At 41.6% G+C, this 24,446-nt stretch overlaps 1 protein-coding gene across 12 annotated transcripts; it reads left to right on the top strand.

Moving 5' to 3' along the window:
- Positions 1–234: 234 nt before the first annotated feature.
- nr1i2 (nuclear receptor subfamily 1, group I, member 2) lies at positions 235–22,137 on the top strand. 12 transcript variants are annotated; one of them, XM_018744068.2, is made up of 10 exons: positions 238–481; positions 10,687–10,780; positions 14,320–14,489; positions 16,212–16,342; positions 16,529–16,698; positions 16,836–17,101; positions 17,491–17,651; positions 19,716–19,832; positions 20,307–20,412; positions 20,654–22,137. In XM_018744068.2, exons 3-10 carry the CDS (start codon positions 14,326–14,328, stop codon positions 20,793–20,795), a joined length of 1,257 nt encoding a protein of 418 aa, XP_018599584.1. In that variant the 5' UTR covers positions 238–481; positions 10,687–10,780; positions 14,320–14,325; the 3' UTR covers positions 20,796–22,137. The 12 variants fall into 12 exon arrangements, with proteins under 12 accessions (XP_029112607.1, XP_029112608.1, XP_018599584.1 ...); XM_018744066.2 differs by lacking the exon at positions 10,687–10,780; XM_029256772.1 differs by lacking the exon at positions 10,687–10,780 and having other exon boundaries at positions 239–481; positions 17,506–17,651.
- Positions 22,138–24,446: the final 2,309 nt, after the last annotated feature.

The following is a 24,446-nucleotide window of genomic DNA, read 5'->3' on the forward strand; positions in this document are numbered from 1 at the left end:
ACGGCATTATTATGCGGGACTGGGCTTCGAACCAGCAATCTTAACTTTACAAGGCAACTACTAAGACTCCACCTGCTGTTTTTAGTAGCATATTTTAGAAATAGCTGACTTATATAAGAAGGTGCCACTGTATACAGGTCACCATTTGCCAGTGTCGGAACACTTCGAAACAGTCTTTTGAGTCACAAAGAGACTCTGTCGAGCGAGTTTCTTTTCGCGTGAGGATCAGGATGTTCTCAGAACCCCGAGGAGCTCGACGCGACCGCGACGCTCCGTCATTCACGAGCTCGGAGTGTCCTCGCAACCAGGAAGAGGAGCGCGCGCGCACTCGGGCTCGCGCCGACGGAGCGACCCGGCGCGGCGACGGCGCCGCTTCGCCCCGCTCGGCGCTCCGCGTCCACGTCGCGTGCGGTGAGTGCGAGACCTCGGAATGCGGCCCGCGTGAGAAAAATGCGCTGTGACCGTCGCGCTGCTGTCTTTTGTAAGTATATGCCGCCACCTTGCTTGGCTCCCACGCAAAACTTGTGATGGAAATGCAAAACTAGTAGGCGAAGTGAGAAGTGGTGTCAGGAGGAAATGGGAGATACACAGTGAGCCGCGCGGCTGTGTGTGTTTGTTTGTCGACGCAAACCGGAGACCGATCGGCGAAATAATAAGTCGAGTTGCGAACTGCAAAACACACTGATCTCGAGCACGGTTATTAATTTAGTCTTCTCGAATAACCTGCCAAATCGTCAGGACGGGAGGAGGAGGAGGAGGAGGAGGAGGAGGCCAGTTTATGAGAACTATCCTAGACTTTGTCACTTAGTGACACATGTTGTCGAGCAGCCTGTTTTTGAAAGTTCAGCTCCTCTCTGTTTATCAACATGGTGGTGTGTCCGCAAACTTATATGAGTATTCATTCTTTTCACGGTACGTAAAAAATATTTACGTTTACTACTGAATTTTGGACTCTGGCTCACTGACTGAAAAAGAGACGGACGGACACTTTCCGAAGCGAAGCGTAGGTAGTAAAAAAAAAAAAAAAGACCTGTGCGGTTCTTTCTAAAAGTCGGGCGGTCAGTCAGCGCCGGGAGCATTTTCACTATAATACATGATCTTTTGGGTTTACCTGAATAACACGGTGTTGTGTTGGATTACAAACTCCGAAACCGACCGAGTACGCAGTGTACCTGCTTGGGCCACAAAACCAAATCAAATGAATGTCGCAACCGCGCGCCGAATGTGGACGCAATCAATGTGACAAACCGCATGAAACGGCTGAGTTGCGCGGAGATGCGTCACTTGAGCGCTGTCTGTGGTTGCCGCCAAGCCGCGATCGTCCCGTCCAGAATCGTGTTCGGACTGAATGTCGCATTACCCTGGGCGTAGGTAGGCGAACAAGGGCTCTTGAGTACCCTCCATTGCTAATATATTCATAACCTTTCAACACCTGACAACGCCTGCTGTCTCAGACTCTGTGCTCCTGGAACCCACGGCTGTCTCACAGCGCCTGGGTGGGTGGTGTGAGAAGACGTGGGTTCGATCCCCGCTCAGTTTGTGTGGAGTTCGCATGTTCTCTCCATGTCTGTGTGGGTTTCCTCTTGGTGCTCTGGTTTCCTCCCACACTCCAAAGGCATGCTGTTCATGTTCCCCCATAGTGTGTGAGTGACACAGTGTGTATTCCACTAATATATGGATGAGTGACCCCTTCTAGTGTATCTAGCAGTGTAAGTCACCTTGGTGAATAAGGTGTGTGGGCTGATAACACTACATTGGAAGTTGTTTTCGAGAAAAGTGTCTGCTAAATAAATGTAAAAAAAAAAAAAAAACGTAAATGTGTGACTCTACTTTGTCTTTCTCTTTTCCCCAATGACCGCTGTCCCAAAGACCTCCTGCAAACATTCCCAAATAGATCACTGGATCTGGGCCAGAACACAGTACTGGAGTGCGGGATAACAGGTGTGTTGTCGTTGTGTGAACAGGTGTGTTCTCCTTCATGAAGGGTTACCTGCACAACCGGCCATGCGAGAGGCTGCTCGCTCAAAAGCCTCAAACAAGCACAAGACTCAAAATTTTTTTATACGATTACACCAGTATAAGGTGGACTTGCCTTTCTGATGACACGATGGAAAAGTCTTTAATGGAAGAAAAGCTACAAAGAAAATGTTGACGCATCCCTTGCTACTTAACCGGTAGGATTGGGAACTGGACTGTAAATATACTGTATCATGTATAACTGTAAACACAATGACACCGAGTATGAGTTAATGGAAACAGATGTTCAGCCGTTAATGGGACTGATAGCGATGTGAGTCAAAGGCTGGTTTCAGGGGATAGCGCTGTTGGAGGAGCGTGGTGAAACGGCAGTCTTTTTTCAACATACCTTTCTAGGCTCTGAACTCACATTGCTGCCTTGTGTTCAAATAAACGTTTGGCTGCCGTGGTGTTTTTGGACGTCCCATCTGCACCCATGGCCATGCTCGCTACAGTATTTCTGCATCGTTTCCGTGTAACAGGACAGCAGGGTAGTGCGGTGGGTGGTGCTGATACCTCACTGCTCCTGGCCTGTCGCTTTCAATGAGGCTTTGAATACTGCTCAGAATGCACACTCTGCATGTTCTTCCCTTGGTCCTGTAGGTTTCCACTTCCGGTCCGCAGATGTGTCTCGGGTGTGACTGACCTGCAGTGGAAGAGCGTCCTTTCCGGGGTGTACCCTATCTTGCACACCGTGCTTCCAGGACAGGCTCCAGAGCATCATAACCGTGTACTGAAAAGTCACTGATAATTGATAGGTGACATAAGACTATCAGGATCAAGCTGATCACCACACACACACTATTTTCCTTCGCTGAGGACATTTACAATTCTGTAGAAATGGTCGAGCACGCGGGGACTGCGCGGTAACGCCAATGATTCGTTCTGAGGTCGTGGAACAGAGAGCACTCGCAAGAGCCTCAGGGGTCCAGTGACAGCACAGCTCACCTAGACTCACTGTGTCATCTGTGTAGCTACACATTTGTCCCTGAAAGCAATAATATAACATTGAATATTGGAGCATCTGAAACAGCTTTGCTGCTGATCAGTGTGATACGCCTTCAGAGCACCAGACAGGAGTGTGTAACACCGCACCATAGCTGCTCTTGTCATTTCCCATCATTTCTTTTGCTCTTCTGCCATACCATCTCTAGTCTTCCTGTTACCCAAAAAGATTTAGAAATGAATAATGCAACTGATGGTACGCTGGTTCAGAAGAACAGTAAAAATACAATCACCCTAAATTGCACATAGAAACGCAGTAAAATGGTAAACATACGAGCAAGCAAGGGTTACGTTACTTCACCAACCCACACGCAACACATAAATTACAATACCATTTACTGTTTAATGGTATCTGTTTCAGTAAGAAACTGTTTGTGTTTCCCTGCGTTAAATGTATCTTATCATTGCTAAAACAAAATACTTTCAGATTCATTGTTCAATCTTCTTCTGATCAGTCAGTCCCCTGGCTGCTTAGTCCTTAAGAGCCTTTCAGCTGTTAAGTACGTAATTGAAATAATCGTTTAATTACCATTCGGGCTAATGGGTTATTTTTTTCGTATAAGAATTTTAAAAGACCTGTTGTATTTCCTGACATTTTCAATATTACAGGTATTCCTTGGGGAACACAAATTCTGTTTTATACGATTTATACAGTCCTCCTCTAACACATTGAATTTAAATAATTTAACATCATAAAGGGACTTTAATAAACAGCTTGATTAGTTGAGTGGCATGACACAGCAGGTAGTGCTGCAACCTCACAGCACCTGGAGCTGTTTAGGTGTAAGTTACAAGCCAGCTCAGTGTGTGTGGAATTTGGATGTTCTCCCTGGGTTTCTTCTGGGTGCTCTGGTTTCCATCCTCAGCCCAAAGACAGTACAGTTCAGGTGAATTGGCTACGTCTAAACTGCCTGTCGTGTGCGTATGCCTGCAGTGCAGTGGACTGGTGTCCCAGCCAGTGATTCTGAAATAGATTCCCTGCCCTAAAGCTTCACTAATGGACATAAGGGACCTTTATGACTTCAGTGCAGAGATTCTCAAATAGGGTCAGACTGATGGAAGCAGCAGACTCATGCCATGGTAACGTGCATTCCACTAACAGAAGTGTGTACACTTTCATGAAGCTACTTTTATGTATATTTAGATGTGGGTCTTGGTTTTAGATGTAGATGAGTCAGAGCAATTTCTCAGTATGCTCGAAGCTGTCTGTGAGCCTGAACTACAGTAGACCATATTATTTTCGCTGAAGTTAACTTTTCAGGATTTTTTTTTTTTTTTTCCTCCTCGATGCAATCTCAGGTGTTCTGAAAAAGAATACTGAATGGTTCAGAGGTAAAATTTTGAAAACACCTTTTTTGTTGCATGGCAGCATTATGTTCCACGTGTCAAACGTAAAGCAACTTTGGTTGTCAAGCCAAATTGCAACAGGATTTTTAACTAGTGTTTATGGTGTATGCTGGGTCATAGTTGATATTTTTTACTCCCCTTTTACAGAGGTGTTGCACCTGAAATACAAAAAAAAAAAACTCCCTTTTAGAAGGACAAAATAGACACATTATTGTTCAAACAGTGCTTACTGGTAGTACAACTTTTGTACTCAAATATACCTGCTCAGTTCAGGCACAAGTGAACCTCTACAGTTGTATTGTTTAACCACATAAATTGTTGCATGGATGAAACACTGTAATTGGGCATAAGAGGAGCTCATTTTGAACAGCATGTGCTACCTGAAGAAGCATGTCTATTCCTAAAGTGAAAGAGGCATGAATTATTTAAGTAGTACAACAGAGAGACTGCACGGTACACCTCCTTAACCTGCTGCGCTTCACCTGCACATGTATGTTTATGCTGAAAAATACAGCTCTCATTCTGTAACCTCTCAACTGCTGGTTGGTGGGGGACCTTTGTGCAGTTGAACAATGGGGTCTGTAGAGCTGTTGTTTGTTATAGGCTGCTTTTTTTTCCCAGTGGGTGGAAGTGATTTTTAGAACCATTAGGGCAGAAATTCCATACATGAGATCATCGCAGTGAGAGAGATGCTGTCTCTGGGCCTCCTCACTGATGAGGAATATCATGGCACGCTGGAGGGCCACATGAGAACGTATAGCATGTGTTCTTGCATAGCTGACAGTGCTCTGGTTATACTTGATCTGATGGCAGTTCTGCATTATCAGGCCGTGTACTTGCTTGATTTTTGCGAGTCGGTTAATGTGACGTGGGAGGTATATCAAGGAAAGAACATTCCGCCGTGCTTTTTTTCTAAGCAAGCATGATTACTTTTGTGCCTTCAGCTGGCACTGTGCATTAGGAGTACAGGACTGGAGCGTTCGGACACCCGCTGACTGATTGGACAGAGGACTCGCAGGGGGCAGGTAGGCTACTTGGACCCCGATTAATTGGCACTAACCTCTCTCATATTGATATAATCAATATATAGCACCTGTTCATCACTTGTCCCTGGCTTTGCTTTGATTACAAGGTGTTTTCTTCTGCTTTTCTAAGTAATTCCCTCTGGAGAAATATGGAAAAAAATTGGCATCCCATCCAGGGTGCATCTTGCCTCATGCACTGTTTCTAGGATAGGCTCTGGACCACCTTAACCCTGTATTAAACATGTGGTTGGTTGGAGGGATGGATGGAGAAAACTTCATCTTTCACGACCGTTTCTGCTCTTGGCTGCATAATGCTTCTTTTGAATCTTTACAGGATATGAGGTAAAGTGTTTACATTTTTATGTAAGGTTGTCAGTTCTGAACCTAGTGTAGTCTGACAGGTGTTCCAACATTAGGCTTTTATGACTCTGTTTACCTATCACCTGCTCATAAGAGCATGTTAGCACTAAAAAAACCATACATTTGTGTGCAGATATACCTGCAAACATTCAGTCACACATCCTTAAATGTACTTCTGTAGTTGTGTATGTGCTCACCTACATGCAAATACAGGCTTTCTTACCAGTACTACTACTAATTTCTAGCCCCTCTTTCCTCACATGGCATATGTCATTGAACATGCATACATATGGGTGGCCAATCGATGTATGGTTTAAATGTAGAGGGGTTGAAAACTGAAGTACGAATAAATCTTCGACTCGTTGCTGTAACTGAGGTTCAGTGTTCTCACCATGCTGGCAAAATATTATTCTGAACGGCCAAGACAGCTCTTGGAGACTTACAGATATAGGTTACATTTCATCAAAAACTTAAACCTAAAACTCTTCTCAGGGTCTCATCAACATTAGTGAATAAGTTTCTATGACAAGCTATAGTCCTTAGTCACCAGGCAGGAGCAGGGAGGACAGTTAAGGAAAGTCAAGAAGAATAAATGCACGTTCCATATCCATGTATTCTCTGACATTCAACAACTCCACAGTTGATGGATATATATCACTTGACATTTTACAGTGCTTGTTTGGCTCACTCCGCCATATGGATTATTTGATCCATTTGTGCAGGTGGACATTTCTTGTGGAGTAATTCAGGGTAAACACTTTGCAGAAGAGCACTACAGGTGTTGGAGGGAAAAGAGCTTGAGAGCAAATCTGAGGTTGAAAGTTCATGCTTTTAACCGCTACACATTGTCCTAAACGGATGGCATTTTTGCAGTTAATAGGTTTGTGTACATAATGAGGAATGTTTGGTTATATGTGTAAGAGTAATAAAAATGCTCTCCTTTAATATAACTGCAGAATGAACCTAGTACATTGTATGATCTCTTCATAACTGAATATTAATCAGTTTGAGATTTCTCATTCATACTTCTTAATTTGTTTTTGCTGTATTACTAGTCATCATGACCCTGACTAGGACAGGTGCTTGTTGAAATTAGTACTAATGACCAAATGAGAGCAGGTTTATTCTTTCAGTTTTCACTGTACTTGGATTTCCTGGAAGCTGTGGAGCAGTAGACAATTTAGTTTCATGGTCCAGAGGGAGAAGATTCTCATTTAGATTTCATTGTGGACTTTGTAGACTTATAGTATAATGTGTAACACAGATATCAATCAATAAATGGTATAAAAGACTGATTCATTAGTGATGTCTGTCTCATTTTGCCTGGTGACTTAATGTTGAAGCACATGCAGTGCTTGGAGTCTTAGAAACAGGCATTGTGGGTGGAGGAGGAAAAATATTGTAAGAATTCAGCGATTCACACTGCACATCAACACAGCATATGACAGTTTTAAAACAAGGCATCAAAAGACAACTTTCAGTTTTATCTTACTGTGCTGTATTAAGATTTGAAAAAAATCTTGATGCAAAAAAATGAAATTTGACCAAAGAGTCAGAACAGTACTTGAATAAAACAATTGATGTGAATTTATGAATCTTTATACTAAATGTGGCGAACGCTTCATTTGTTGCAACTGAGCCTGGACTCAAAATCTTGTTTCTTCTGTCAAGTTGTCCAGCCTGATTATTACTTACCACTGCATATTCTTAAATATTTTGTAATTGTCCTTGCTGATAAAATAAAGAATTGAGGTTACAGTCATGACCACAAGACAGTCATTTGTTGGACTACCAAGAAATAAAGGAGTATAACTTAGAAAGGACTTCAGGCAAAGTCAGGAGCAGAGTGAGGGGAGCTTGTGTAAAAAGTGTAAAGCAAAATTGCAGGTGCACGTTGGGCCCCTCGAGATCCATTGTGTGCCGCTCTTCCTTTCGTACAGTACCAGTAAACCAGTATGGGCAGTTGTGAGGAACACGAGAAGATCGTTATGGTGATTTCACCAGGGACTGCAGTGAAACGCAATAAGGAGCGCGAGAGGATTCGGAGTACTCCCTGTAGCATTGTTTTACGGATTTAGCTATTTGTGAACAAACTACTACTCAATACTCGCTGTGGGAACTGCACTGTAGGTGCACACTGCTCTTTCCTGTAATGATATCTCATGTGAAGATAGCTTTGTGGTAACCAAAGAAATACAGACCGGTGCGCTCGGGAGATATTGATCTCTGTCCTTAGCCCAGGTAGCTATGAAGAGCTTGAACTCTGTGCAGAAACTGCATGTCTGAAAACTGAGAAATAGTGCCTTATTTCCTTCCTTTCTACACACCGTCACAGACTCGAGCGCCGCTATGAACGTGCTTCTCCCGTGCACACACGAGAGATCCACGAACACTCAACGCGTTCTCCCAAAGTGTGTAGTAATCAGCATTTCACCTATGTAGCTCTTCAAACGCTAAGAGGTTGATTGGTTGGACCTCTGTTGCATTTTCTTTCTGCTTTGTCCCCCAATCAGGCCTTGTAGCTTGACATTAGCACATGATCCAGCAGCAGAAAATCAAAGGTAGTATGAAAACTGATAAGTTTCTTCCTCACAGTGTATGTAGTCACTTTTTATACTGTGAAAGAGCCCAATTTGATGAGATCTTGTCATGTGGGGAAAAGTCATGACCAAAGCTGTAAAACATATTTCTTCAGCTGCCCTTGCTTGAAATGATTATAGTGTGTAAACATCTTGGAATGCATCTAATAGCCATTTATTCATAAGAAAAGGGAAAGACAAACATAGCCTAGTTATTATGTAATAATATTTAATTACTGATGAGGTTACTGACACATCATTATTTTTGATTCTATAAATGAATGCTGTGAGTCCTTAGTGGCAGTCTTCTTTTATTAGTGGGATTGGTAAAGTTTGGTGTGCTGGAAAGTATGAGAGCTTTATACTCCTCCTACACCATTAATTAACAATTCTTGGTGACTGTTTTGTTTTGTATGTGTACATGACCCCTCATGTTTTTTCAAACACCACAGTAATGCGTCTCTGAGATTTGTGTTCTCTGAGCTGTATGTTCTGGGGAATTTAGCCTATTCTCAATATATATACAGCCATTATAACAACACATTTTTCCTTCAGTCCACACTGTACACTAGCATAATTACTGAGACATGCATTTGCAAGTATTTGCCAAGGTTTTTGCACCTACATTTCGCACAAATAAAAGAGCTGCGAAGGTCTCTGTACAGCTGAGGACCTTTTAATTTGCTTCTGAAGTCTCTTCCTTGAATTTGTCAATCTAATTCAACATCAAGACTGGAGAACTAGTAAGAGAGGGGGGGGAAAAAAGCATTTTGCAAATGAGAGGAAACTGAATGACTTATTAAAATTCCTTGTACTGCATTTACATTTATTCATTTAGCTGATCCTTTTCTCCAAAGAAACTTACAATGTTAAGGTACTTGCATTCAGTATGCACAGGACAAGATGTTATACTCTGTGTGCAACGACTTAACACAAAGGGCCCAGTCCAACCGAACTCACGGTGAAGCCACAGAGGAAAAAGTTAAATTACCCATTATCTAAATAATTAAGTAATTTTTTTTTAAGGGTAAGTATCTTGCTCAAGGGTACTACAGCCAGAAGTGGGAATCAAACCTGTGAGAAGACAGTCACTCTAACCACTGTCTTGCCAGCTGTCACCCTGAAATATTTTTTTTTTCCATTTAGTTCATGCTTTTCTCTACAGCAACTTCAAATGTTAAGATACAACAATTTACCCATTTATGCAGCTGGGTAATTTTACTGGAGCAACCAAGGGTAAGTATATTGCTCACAAGTAGTACTACAGCCAGAGGTGGGTGGGATTCAAACCTGCAACCTTTGGGCCCAGCAGCAGCAGTTCTGACCACTACACTACCAGCTAATCAATTGCAGAATGATAAAATCTGTAATGTTCTCCAGAATAAGGAAACATCTAGATGAGTAAAAAAAAAAAAAAATCAAATAAGAACAGTATGCCCAAACAAATGTAGTGGGTGTGAAAAAATATTCAAGTGTAAATATGACCCCAAAATTATTGTTACTGTAGTTTTAAAAAAAAAAAATAAAGTGTGGGGTCCAAATCTCAAGTAGTGCAATCCAAAAAAGTAACCCAAAATGCAGAAGACTTCACAAAGAAAAATCAAACCCTGCTAAAGGATGTAATCTTTCATCTCTGGCAAAAACAGGGCACAACTGGAATTTGCAGGAAAAAAAGATATGTGTCATAGGAGTTTGGGAGCAAGGTTTTATTAGGACATTAGGCATAAAGCTGCATACCATATCAATCAGTCAAAGAAGAATCCTGGACAAAGTCTCTGTCCTATGTATAAAAGAAAGGAGCCTGGCTTGTTTTCTTTTACCCATATTAAGAAAGCATGTTATGGTCCTGCGAGACCTTGAGATCTCTGTGAAGCTGTTGCAGGTCTTCATCAGTTCTGAGATAAGTGGCTTGCAGGCTTCCTGTGCTGTGGCTGATTTTCATGTTCGAGCGTCAGTAAAAATGCCGCAGTCTAAAACTTTTGCTATCAAAACAATAAGTTGCTAATTGCATTGTTTGTCAGAAGTTTACAAAAGATTGTCTGAATTCTCCCGAGTTCTCTTGAGCGGGTGAGCTTAATTAAGATTGAATATTTTGGGCACATTGAGAATCAGTGCATTTAGCAAAAATTTATTTTTTATTTATTTATTTATAAAAAAAAAAAAGCATGTTAAGCACAGTGAGAGGAGGGCAAAGATGCTGTGCTACCTTTCTGTCTGTGGAACTGGATGACTCACTGAAAACTGAATTATGTATTCTGGAGAACATCGGGTCCTCTGTTGCAGAGCTGAAGTTGCACAAAATAAGGGCATTGACATCTCTATTGACAAATATCTATTTTTCTGTCATATAACAGAAAACCAGCAGACTGATGAGCACTTGCAGCTCTCTTCCGGAGGTCTTGTGATGTCTTAGGAGGAGGCAGACTTCTACTAACCTCTACGTAAAAGGTGAAGCTGACCAGGAGATAAATCTTTTTTTTTTTTTTTTTTTTTTTACTGGTACATATTTTTTTTATTCGTCTAATTTAAATTATTTAATTTACTAAGCTTGTCATACCTTGGGTTCATTAGCACCTGGACTAATTCTTATTGCAAATTTTTTGTTCAGTAAGGAATTTGCAAAAAACTGTATGGTTTTAATTTCTTAATTTAATAATTATGGATATGATATACATATATGCTTAATAATTGAGATGTACGTTGCTTTGGAGAAAAGCGTCTACTAAATGAATAAATGTAATAAAACAAAGCTTTCATTTGAAATTGAAGGAACTACCGTAGCGTTTCACATACTTTCAGCACATTTTTCTAAAGTGTAACCTATATCTTGTTAATTAATGTATGTCTGGCTAAAATCGGATTTAACAGAACAAATGCATTGTTTATACTGATTAACAGACACACGGTCTCCTTTAGTGTACCGCGGGCATGAATTCCTGTGTATTAAATTGATAGAGTGAAAGGGCTTTTTGTTTCTTCAACAGTCCCGTGATTTATATAATCCAGCTTGGTGAACAAGTGGGAATTGGCTGTACATATAGTATGTACGCTCACCCCACTGTAACTGAAGAACATTGTCTTCTGTATCTCAACAGAAGTGTCCACCAGGTTGTATCTGAGTGAGCTAAATATGTTAACTGGAAAAACCTATATCGCGTGTGTAGTGTTGGGTCTGAGCGGATGAAGAAAACGCACTGTGGGAAATGAATAGGTACAGCAACTCATTCTTTGCTGGTAGTAATTGCACTTTTGAACCAGCACCTGCTGAGATGAACTGTGTAATATCTGTTTTCATTAGAAAAGTTTCAGTGAAAGTGTGTGTGTGTTTTACAGCGTGTCTCTCAAAGGCAGGCAACCAGCGAGTCGCACATTTCAGGGGAATCGCTGACATCCTCTGTGCTATTTTGTTTCTGAACGCTATATCCACTGAATGAAATGAAATTTCTCATGAGCTTTTCCAGTCTCATACAGTGAAACTTAAAATTGTATAAAGGTTATGAAATGAGTGGGTATTCAACACAATTTTATATTAAAGGTGAGATTTTGTAAGAAAAAGACAAAAACGAAAATATGTACTTTTGTCTGTTAGATCTTAATTTTATCAATTAAATGCAATTTAATGGCTACACTTTTTTTTTGTTGGCAGATAATACTGAATTTCTGGTGTAATTTCAGTACAATGCTCTACACCGAGGGTGTCGGACTCATTTAATACTGCGGTCTGAATAGGAATCATGGCGCCTGCAACAGATTAGGGTTTGTACATCGTAGGACAACAGAGACAATGACTAGCAGAGCGGGAAAGGCCAAATCATAGCAAGTTGAAGCTATTAAAGCTATATCTATCTATAGTTTTCTAGTGCAGTAAACAAGTGCAATATTGTTCCTTTGTTAGCCTGCTTGTTTGCAGATTTTGAGAAAGTGATTTTAACGGTGATGAAAACACAGCTAAATAATTAAATGACTCATAGAAATGTTAAAACTTTACTTCTTGGGGTTGTTCCCCCTTGTGGGAAAGCGTGTGGACTGGGAATGGGGGGGGTTTGGGGCCCCCTTTGAAGATATCGCTGTTATATAATTAATTTGCTAATAATTAATTCAATAATTTTTTTTTCCCTGGGAAAGAAAAGGGGGGAGAAGGAAAAAAGAAATTTCCTACGTCCCATGTTTGACGCCCCTGGTCGACACTATTTTACTGGACAATGACAAGTTGAACACGCTGCATTGTGGTCTTCATAATTGCTGTATAAATGTTTGTAAGAAACAGATTTCTGGAATTTATTGTAAATGTGATGTACAATTCAATTTAACCACAAATATACATGTAATAGGGCTACTTTTTCAAAGATAGCATTCGATAGAAGTGATAGAAAGGAAAATATTTTAGCTGAAAAAGAAAAGTAAATGGAGGGAAAATGTTGGCTAAAACTTCTACTCAGCCCAGCACCACTGGAAGAGCGAAGATTAATGTCACATCCAGTTGGTTTGTCGGCTGAAGTCGGTGTTCTCTGTGCACTGTGTTAGCAGGAGGTAGGACTCTGGCCCCTGGTGTACTGCTATCCATTACCCACTGAAGGAATTAGAACCTCGAAAGGGTGATGGGCTTCTCATTCCTGGTGGTGGCTGTGTTGTCTTTGCCTTGTCGTCAATGGGTACCATGGTAACAATGAAATCGTAGCTTTTTTTAAAGCCTGGCCACCATTTCAGTCGTCATCAGAAATCAGCGAACTGATGGTAGGCATGTGAAGCTCTCGACAAGGCATTGCCGGACATCCTTTTGAAATTTTTTTTCTCATGAATTCAAGTTCTTCACCCTACATTTTGTATTTCTTTCTGTATGGTGGTAAAACTCCAGTGAGCAGAGTACTTTTTCAGTTTCTGTAAGTAAAGTGAATTTATTTTACCATTGTAAAATCATGGGTCATATACTCTTTTGGTTTTCTGGCCACAGATAATAAAATTGAATGCAGATTTCATTAACACGTTTTTGAGAATAATGGTTTGATCTAGAAACATTTGCTGTTTTTAGTGGTACTGTATTTCAAATTATTGATAAATGTGTAGGAAAACTACGTGGAAAAGCTAAGTCATGTAAAAAGTTGTTTCAAGTGTAAATTAAAGTAGCTAATTAAAGGTATTGCATTTGGTGTGGTTTGTAGGGTTGTTGAAATTTTTCACTTAGACTCAGTGAGAATGCATGTATGTCAGTTGGTTTGTCAATCTGGTATGTAAAAAGTAAAAAAAAATCTGGTATGCTTATTGTCTTTTAAATTTTGAGATAGAACTGATTAGACTTCCTCCAAAGCGTAAAACTATTCCAGAGGGCATTGAGTTTAAAAAAAAAAAAAAAAAAACTTAATGCAAAAAGAGTTATGCCAGCCTTGTCTCTACCTCTGAACATGTGATACCGTAAATGTTTCTTGGTCACGCTTGTATTGAAATCTTGCTTTCACTTAGTGCATAGTGTCTTCTGTACAGGGCAGGTGGCAGGTTCTATTACTTTTTTTTTTTTTTTTTCCCCCTTCTCCAATATTAGTTGGAGCTCATCTCAAACATAATTTGTAGTGGCATGTGTTTGTTGTACCCTGCGATGGACTGGTGTCCCATCCAGGGTGTGCCTCCTACCCCTCCAGCCTTCTGCCCAATGTCTTCGGGATAGGCCCCGGCTCACCGCAACCCCGCTCAGGACAAGCGGTTATTGAAACTGGTTGGTTGTTAGTTGATTGGTGTTTTGTTGTAGACAAATACCGATATATTAGTACCAACATATTAGGCTAATAATTTCTGTAAGAAAACTGTTCTGCGTTACTTTAACTTCAGATATCTTTGAGGAAACATGAACAAGACACCACAGTAGTTAGCTTTTCTTACCATTGTTGTAATTGATATGAACACTTGAAGTAAAGGAAACATGATGTTCTGCTCAATACTGTAGATGTTAGTGTGTACGACTGTGGTTCAGGTAGTGTGTTCTGTATTTGCTGTAGGTCACGATGGACAATCAGGGACCCAAGGATCTGCCACAGCATCATGAAGTGGAAGAAAACTCAGAGAATGAAGAGGAAGATGAGCCCAAGGTGTGCCAGGTGTGTGGAGACCGGGCCACGGGGTACCACTTCAATGCCATGACCTGTGAGGGCTGCAAAGGCTTCTTCAGGTGAGCTTCAGTTGCATTCAGCAGGCAACTAAGGAGTTAGGTTCTCAGGCACAAGATTTGTGGCTTCAAAGCCTGAGAGGTAAACTTCTCTCCTACCATTAACAATTGTACTATATACTGACATAAACATTCATATTCTGTCTTTACACCTGAGATATTAAAATAAAGTAAAATATGCAGTTTTAATGAACTTTCATCATATGTGTTACAGTGACACTTGAAACATTATTGAACTTGATCACAAGAGTTCTTCTTAAGGTCAGGCAAAGTCTTGTGGTTTCAGTTTCATCACCAGCTATTAGTGTGGAACATGTTGGTGGAGCTTACTGATGATGATGAGATGCTTTGTCATTGTATGCAATGCAATACAACAAAATGTTGTGTGGCAGCCCTCAGAACAACAGCAGTGGAAAGAAAACACTTGCATAAAGAAATAGATAAAAAATTAGGTAAATAAGTAAGAATTAGACAAACTTTTTGAAATCCTTTCATGTAGCTTTTCTAATGCCAACGTAGCCTCGGTTTGTGGGGGAATGTATAGCCTAAAGCACCAACTGTTGTTCACGTAGAAGCGCAGTCCTCCGCTCTTCCCGGAGCCCCCATCCGATCCGCTTCTGATCTTGCCCATCTTGTTGGTATTAGACCAGTGTTCCCTTGGTTCTTGCTGTACTATTCAAGAATCTTAATTTATAATAATCTTATCAATTTATCCTGTTCTGGACAGAACAGAATAAGTTCATTCAGAATTGGGGGGGGGGGGGGGGGGGGGATAATATGCCTTTATTTGGGGCAAAATTGCACAGGACACAGCATCATATTAAATATAATTAATCTATGGCTGAAAAATTTGTTTTTAAAGGCATCTATCAAGTTCAGCATAATTAAGATATTTGTAATTTAACCAACATGCCGATTCTTGCGTTTGAATGAGCAGGTGGCATTTCACTTGGGTGATGGAGTGGGCAGATGGCCTTTGCTGTTCCCTTCTTAACAGTTTTTGATCCCAGACCTGTCAGTATGACATCATTGCAAGAGGAGTCTGCAGTAAATAATTATATGGCTGATGACCTCGGAAAGGCTGAAATTCTTTCTTTTATTCTTCAATCTACTGGTCGCCCACATCCTTGTCGAATGTAAAACAGCAATTTATTGGCCGTTGTCTGATTTAATAACAATTATTGCTGATACTTCTGCTTTCATTCCAAGATGAGCAGTGACAGTTCTGGTGGTGGTAGAAGAATGATTTCAGAACAGAGACAATTCTAAAGTAGTTCTAAGGCTAAGTCATAGCATTTTTTTTAAACTTTCTAGGCAAAGCTGTGCACCACAAAGCTCTGAGCAATTTGAGATCATTACTTCCTAGACAAGGTGCTGGCCCGTGCTGGATAAAGCACATCATTACAAGACCCATCACTGTTAACAGCCCAGTTGGGTAAATCACAATTTTTCACATCTCTTGGCTCCATTAATTCATAATCGGACATGTTTATAGAGATATTTCGGTATATTGGATTGATGGATATTTCAGTTTTGGGAGCCTCACGTTTAGTAATTGTTCTGAAGTTTTCTGATCTAAACAACTTCTTGATTGTGTTTCAGACAAGAACAGTCATTTTGACCTGGCTTTGTTTGGGAACAGCCATGGTTTTATTGAGCTGTACTATTTAGCTCTACCCAACTTGTGTGATTTTACTTTGACTGAGCTCTACGCTGCTTCTGCAGGCGAGCCATGAAGCGGCCGGTGAATTTCAGCTGCCCGTTCCGGGGTGTCTGCATCATCACCAAGAACAATCGGCGACAGTGCCAAGCATGTCGTCTGCAGAAGTGTCGGAGCATTGGCATGCTCAAGGAGTGTAAGCATGTTGCTGCTGCCGCCACACCATGCCACACCCGTACAAGAGAACTTAATCCCAGGAGGTTAATAGCGAATGGCCAGATTTTCAGTGCAATGCCTGCTGTTTTTGAGAATACATTAGCAGATGCTGACATGACATGTTTTGTTTGTTTGTGTGTGTGTGTGTGTGTGTGTATTGTCTCAGTGATCATGTCAGATGAGGAGTTGGGGCAGCGTCGACGACTTCTTGAGAGGAGGAGGAAGCGGGCAGAGCCTGTCATTCTGAGTACCCAGCAGGAAGCTGTGATCCAAGAGCTCCTGAATGCACAGAAGAAGACCTTTGATATCTCATTTGTCCACTTTACTCACTTCCGGGTATGAAACCCTAGGTGGAGTTGGATGTTGGCGCTACAAATTTATTAGCCTGTGCAAATACATCATTATGCCACAAACACGTGATCCAAGGTGGCCCCACAATCAAGCAGTAAAAGGATCTTCCCTTTCCGTTACAGCCTATTGACCGCACCCTGGCCCCCATGCAACAGTATCGGCAGACCTGCCAGGAAACCACAACCAACACCTGGCCTAGTGACATACAAGAGGCCAGTTTACCCTGCTCATCTTCCTCCTCACCCTGCTCCTCATCTTCACAAGAAGTAAAACCAGAGGACAGCTGTGGAAAAGACAGGGCCTTCACTACATTACCTCACATCGCAGATCTCTCCACTTATATGATCCAGCAAATCATCAGTTTCGCCAAGATGCTCTCATCTTTCAAGTGAGTCCTTCTGGAAAAGGAAAGAGGTATTTGGGAGATGCAGGAGCAGAATGTATGACAGGAATCTAATGATTGACTTATCTTTCATACATTTGGTATTTCCAAAGTGAAATACTCTAGTGATCATTAAACACCATAGTACATAAGATTTAAGTACAAAAATTTTTTTTAATGTCTTCAATATTTTAGACAGAAAGACAACCTTTGGAGGCAGAATGGTTTGTGAACAAAAAGTACTTGACATATTATTTATAAAGGTGACCACTATTGACAAAGTTATAAATTATATTATATATATTGATAAAGTTCTGAAAAATACTTTCTGGAATAGTTAAGTGTTCTCCTGCTTAAGAATTTAAGAAGCTCTGAAGGCTACAACACTGTGATAGCTCTGTATTCCGTAGAGAACTGTCCATCGAGGACCAGATCTCTCTGCTGAAGGGCGCCACTTTCGAGTTGTGTCAGATCCGCTTCAACATGCTGTTCAACGAGTCATCGGGAATGTGGGAATGTGGCCCTCTCACATACTGCATGGATGACGCTGCACGTGGTGAGTCCTCCGGGGCTGTCGTCACCAGCACGCAACACCGACATCCTCATTCATACCCTGGGGGGGTTTCACTGGTGATGTGTAGGTCTTATGATACTGACAAAAACAGTTCAATCATGCAAAATAAGCAATGGTAACCTGCAAATAACACCAATAAACGTGGGACAAACTACAATGCAATATCAAGATAGTCTTAGCAGCAGGATTTTAATCTTCTCTGAAACAAGGTCAATTGCTAATGAATGTTTATCATTTGTTGAATTAGTGTAGCAGTTATCTGGTATTTTCTAGGGCTGGAACAAAGGGACATGTAGGGGTACAAAATGACTACTTGTACAGCAGATTTCAAGGGCAGCCACACTGCTATTGCTCCAGAAAATGAATAGTTTTAATTTGAAAATTTGTAAAGATAAGAAAATGCAGTGTGAGATCATGACATCCGTGTAACCATGGCAGCCTCTCTGAGTTGTCTGCAGTAGGGGTTTTATAAGAAATCCAACCAAACATTCTACAAATGCTTCCAAAAGTTCAAGTTGTTTTTGTCATTCCTCTATACAGCTTGTACACAGTGGAATGAAATGTCATTTCTCCGGAGACCTTGGTGCAGCACAGAACAGAGCACAAGACTAAATACACAGGACAGGACATGGGTATGGCTGTGAGCTGTAGGCAGTTGTGTAGTGTAGTGTAGTGCTGGATTAGCCGTTTGTGCCAGGTGAGTGTTGGGAGGCAGCAGGGTGTTGAGTAGTCTGACTGCCTCAGGGAAGAAACTGTTAGTCTGCTGGTGGTGGTGCGGATGCTCCTGTACCTCTTGCCAGACGGCAGCAGAGCAAAGAGTCCATAAGAGGGGTGAGAGGGGTCGTCCGCAATGCTGGTGGCTTTGCGGATGCAGCGGTTGTCGTACGAAGAGTCGAGGGTGGGTTGTTGCCACTCGCTGTAGGGTCTTGCAGTCGGAGACTCTGCGGTTACTGTACCATACGGTGAGACGGCTGGTCAGAATGCTCTCTATCGTCCTTCTGTAGAAGACAAAACAAGGTTGCACTGCAGCGGACATCTACCATGCCGCAGTCACAGGTCATTGATAGGTGTCATTAGCACTTTCACACATCCTCAGTTTTTCAATCCATTTACAGATGTGTGGCTAAAATAGCTGGATTTCCCACTGCAAAGACAGTGGGAGAGACTGTGTATATCGCTGGAAGTGCAATGTGTATTATAACCATACTGCTCTTCAGCACAGCCTTGGGTGGAAACACTTGCCTGTTATGACTCTCCGCTCCTGGCTGGTAACCAGGGAGATTGTGTTGCTGAGGAAGGGATGGTCTCCAGGGACACCATTTAACCCATATAGGGCTGACCCCACATCATTTACATACTGGATTTGTTGACTTCAGGCTCCCATTTGGGTGGTTTGGCTACCTTTGATGGTGATCAGGTTCCTCCTCCTCCCCCATTCTCATTAACCAGTTTTCCAGCGCATGGTCTTAGGATCCAGACCTCCATCGCGGAAGCATAGAGCATGAGGCAGGGTATACTCCGGATGGGGGGGCACCAGTCCATGGCAGAGCAATCATACGTACCACACACCCACAGAGGCACCAGTTTACCTTTCCAAGCATGTTGTTGTACTTGACTTTCAGCTCTCTCCTTATTTACTGAAGGGACTGCAGTCTGAAGTTTAAATTCTAGTTCCTTTCCCACTGATTTGCTTAAAAGCTTTGCCAGATGTGGCCATTCCATAAATGTCTGTCGCGTCAGCTCCTTCCTCTTGCACTTATGTTTGTCCTTGTGATATGACATCTAATGCATATGATCAACAACAAGAAAAAAAATTTGTGAACCATTTGGATTTCTGCCTTAATTACACGTAGAATGTGGTCTGACCTTTAACTAAGTCACTATAATGCACGAACAGTTGTATTTCATCTGGTCAATATTGAATTTCTCCAAAAACTAATTAGAAGTTAGGTCAATGCTTTTTGTGCTTATAGTGCAAAAGGTCTGTAGCACAAAATGCCTGCTTCCCTATAAGTGTTCCCTGCTCTCCACTCTGCCCTGGTATAGCTGGCTTCCAACCCCACTTACTGGACCCTCTGATGAAGTTCCACTACACACTGCGCAGACTACACCTTGACGATTCTGAGTACGTGCTCATGCAGGCCATCGCCCTCTTCTCCCCAGGTGTGTAATCTCCACCCGGAGACCCAAAGGATAGTGGGCCTGTCTGTTCAGGCAGTGCTGTAACTGACTCAAGAAGGAAAACCAGTACTATAGAACAGTGGTCATTTAAAGTACGTTGTTACTTTAATTCCCCCCCAAACTTGCAGAAAGACACTTCATTGCTAGCAACCACTGCTGTATGCTGTATTTTGTGCATTTCATAAACAAACCTTTGAGTGGTTGGTTATTTGGGTGCGGTGGCACAACAGGCTTGGCCTGTGCCTACTCTCTAGTGGGTCTGGGGTTAGAGTCCCTGCTTATGGCGCCTTGCGATGGACTGGCGTCCGGTCCTGGGTGTGTCCCCTTTCCCTCCAGCCTTACACCCTGTGTTGCTGGGTTAGGATCTGTGTGTGTGTGTGTGTGTGCGTGTGTGTTTCTCCAGTTGAGGGTATGCATCTTTTCCCCAAGTTCATCACTTCTCTGTTGTATCTGCAGATAGGCCAGGTGTGACTGACAGCAAGACCATTGACCAACTCCAGGAGATGCTCGCCCTCACGCTCAAGACATATATAGAGTCCAAGAGGACTTCCCCAAAGAAGCAGTAAGGAAAAACAGTTCCATCTGCAACAAACATTCAGCCACATGTATGCCAGGACTGCAGAATCTCTAGATATTTAATTTGGCACCCTCTCTTTTATATAATCAAATGACATTTGAAAGTAAAGTTTTATAGTCAACTAAAAAGCAGCTTCTTGATGTGAACTTCAGGTTTAGTTATTTAGCTTGTCGTGGGCAGAGAGGAGGCAGGTTTCACCTTACTGTCTCCCACCTAACCCCCACAGCTTGCTGTACCCCAAGATCATGGGATGCCTGACAGAGATGCGCTCTATGAATGAGGAGTACACAAAGCAGGTGCTCCAGATACAGGACATCCAGCCTGAAGTGCCGCCACTCATGCTGGAAGTGTTCAGCAAGATCACCTAGTGCTGCAGGACACTAAGTACTGGAGAACCCAGACTGTGGACCTGCACATACATTAAGGAAGCACTGGAGGGTCTAGGTATGAACATCACCTTAGGTAGCCTGTGGGACAGAACTTATGAATGTTCTCAAGGCCCCTTTGACTTTTTTTTCCACAAGGTTGAATGACATTTTTGAAGATACTGTATAGTTTGCAGAAAGATTTTGCAAGTTCTGTATATGAAAATGAATGCTATTTATGCCACACATCAGGACAGACCTCTCTGTGTATCTAGTATATTTCTGAAAGAGCTGTCTGGAGTGGACACAGTAGAACATTCCCTTCAGGAGACTAGTTCCCTTCCATCTTCTTTTCTTTCAGTTTTTATTTGGAGTTTTGTCCTCTACATTCTCCCTTGGGTCACAGATGAATTGCTGTCTAGTTTGCCGTAGTAAAGGCGGAGGTAGGGGCAGACATACATGTCAATGCGCACACTCCGTGACCACCCTGTTCTAAACTTCTCTGCCTTTGCATTTAAAGCTAGAGCAGCAGGTGGTTTAACAGAGCAGTTGTCCTGCAGTCAAAGGACTTGGGTTTGACATATTGCTCCTGTTGTGTACTTACTTACCTTGAATTGATTTTAATTCTAACACTAAACTGTCTTGGATAAAGCTATTGGCTGATTAAATAAATGTAAAATAACTGAAAGGATATCGAAAGACAAATTCAGCTTCAGGCCCAAATTATTGTCACAGGTTGCAGTGTTGTGCACCATTACAGCAATGTATTTTCTGAAGTTGAAGTTCTTTCTCAGCGGTACATCATAAGTGCAATGAAGCCATGAACCTTTCAAATAACTAGTATTCAACAGATAACTATTTGCACTCATGGAGTTACCATAATTTATAAGCTGGTCATTTAATGTATTTTCTCAGAACTCAAGCTATGCTGATCCAAGCAATTCTTAGTAAAAACTGTTTAAAGTTACTATCTAAAATAGTATGAGAGTCTTTTGATGCTGGTGCAGGCTGTACCTACTACGTTCTGCTGTTAAGTTTACTTTTTGTCATTCCTATTAAAGGATACTGCATAATGCTGCTTAGAATATTACTGGTATTACCTGTCATAGCACATCGGGTATTGGTTATATCTTCTACCTGGCATTCCAAGGATCCAGATTTGAAGCCCACCCCCCTTCAGCAAGACTGTTACCTTGAATTCCTCCAGAAAAAATGAGCATATAAGTAAGGGCAGTTTAACATTTTAAGTCACTACTAGGAAAACGATCAGCAGCTAAATAGTAAATGTAAGTGTGTCTACCACAAGCTTAATAAACATTTACATTTATTTAGCTCTTTTCTCCAAAGCTACTTCAAATGGATACTATGTAGTGTTACAAGCCCACATACCTTATTCACCAAGGTGACTTGCACTGCTAGATACACTACTTACAATGGGTCACTCATCCATACATCAGTAGAACCCCCCGTCACACACACACTGTGGGTCAAGGTGAACAGCATGAACAGCATGTTTTTGGACTGGAAGGAAACCCACATCCTCCCACTCCACCCCGCCACCCTGTACAGCAAACACTTCATAAACATTAGTACAGGTCCTTAGGAAATAACTGTCCTGTATCCAAATAGTCCAGCACTACACAACATATCCGCTGCACAAGTCATTCCGATTATCTTAGAGTTACAAGTTTTGCTGGGAAACAATTTCATGAAATGTGCCGTTTTGTATATTTTTCAGTTTATACTGTTTGTTGATTTGTATACTGTTTGTTAGTGGCTGACTGGTGCAAGCAACCAAAACAAAAAAAATGGTTATAGGTTCCATGTAAATTGTGGAAAAAAGTTGATTGTGCTACAATGCCTACTCCCATTCACGGTTTGCATAAAAACAAATGAAACCAATGGACACCATCATGATAGTTCTTACCCCTGTTGGGTTTTTTGGGAGTTTTTTTTTTTAAATAAAATAAAAAAAAAAAAAAAAATCCCCAAAGCTGTGAATTAACTACAGTTCAAGAAAGCAACAAATTTTGAGCAGTAACCGCACTAAATATAACTTAGATGTGTTATTTATAGACCATTTTAAATGTAGATAGTTTGTATTTGTTTAATGTTGAAGTTGTGCTCAGGGTCAGAAATCTTAGTTCGTAGAAATGCCGCACTCTTTGCCAATCCCCGATTTAGTGTACTTTTTCTCTTTGAACCTAAATGTAAAAATCTTACTTGTGAATGTTCAAATGTTCCTGCAGCACCTTTGCTGTATTGAATATTTAAAATAAAGTGAAATAAAAGTGCACTATTTTTTCCACTGTGACCTTTTAAATGGTCTTTTGCTTATTAAAAAATTACTTAATTGAATGTGTACAGTTTTTATACAGTATGTACCCAGTTTCTATCTGAAAGCAGCATATTTCCAGCTTTATTCTATTTGTCAAGATGCACTTCATGTTCAGCATTCTAGGTACTCAAAGTGGTAATGGAACAATCTAGAAGCCAAATTGGCAAGTATTTTTGAAAATCACAACATGACAAAACAGCTAATGAAATAACCCACAAGCAAAGAACACACTGAAAATATGAAGCATTAAAAGCATGGGCCCTTTGCTTTCTCACAACATTGAGTGAGTTTCAGCAGGATTCCAATGTTTGAGTCCTACCTATCAAGTGGTCTGGCAGAGCTCTCGTTCTCTGCCTCTCTCAACCGGTGTCCCACAGGGCTTGGTATTGGGTTCTCTTTTCTTGATCTACACCTCCTCCCTCGGCCCGGTCATAGCTTTCTATGGATTCAAATACCACTGCTATGCTGATGATAGCCAGCTCTTCATCTCCTTTCCACCTGGAGCAACAGACCACATGCATCCATGCCTGCCTGTCGGACATCTCTGCGTGGATGTCTGATCACCACTTTCAACTCAACCTCAACAAAACAGATTCTTCACCTCCCAGCTTGCATGTCCTCCTGTCACGATCTATTGATCAAACTGGACAACTCATTCATTTTGCCTACCTCCTCGGCTTAGAGTCTGGGATTAACTATTGACACACAGCACATCGAAGCCACAACCCGGTCCTGCAGATGCATCCTGCATAATATTTGTAGGATCTTTCCTTACCTCACGACAGACTCTGTCCAACTACTTGTCCAGGCCATGGTGACTTTGTCTGGACTACTGCAACTCTCTCCTGTGTGGCCTTCCTGCTACTGCCATCAAACCTCTGCAGCTTCTACAAAATGCTGCTGCAGGAGTTGTTTGACTTGCTGAAGCATTCCCATGCATCTCCTGTACTCATTTCTCTACAGCACATCAAGTGGATAGTAACAAACTAGGTTTACTTAATCACATGTCTGCAGCCATGTCTCTTTCTGTTAATGTGACGCACAAATGGTATTTTCACTGAGATGTATGTTGCTTTGGAGATAAACGTCTAAATGAATAAATGTAAATGAAATGAATCGGACAGCACTTACCTAGTCCATCTTTTAGCGCTGTTCTTAACTATGCTCTGGCTCAGTAGCCAGAGAGGTCACTTCCAGCCGTTCACTTGTGAGGCTTCACCTCAGGAGGAGCACATTCATTAGCAGCCACACATACAAAGGTGAACATGCACCCTGTGGACACAGAACATCCAGTATCTGCACCATTATGGCAATAC

This window comes from Scleropages formosus, chromosome 12 (assembly GCF_900964775.1).
Source record: "Scleropages formosus chromosome 12, fSclFor1.1, whole genome shotgun sequence".
Lineage (NCBI taxonomy): Eukaryota > Metazoa > Chordata > Actinopteri > Osteoglossiformes > Osteoglossidae > Scleropages > Scleropages formosus.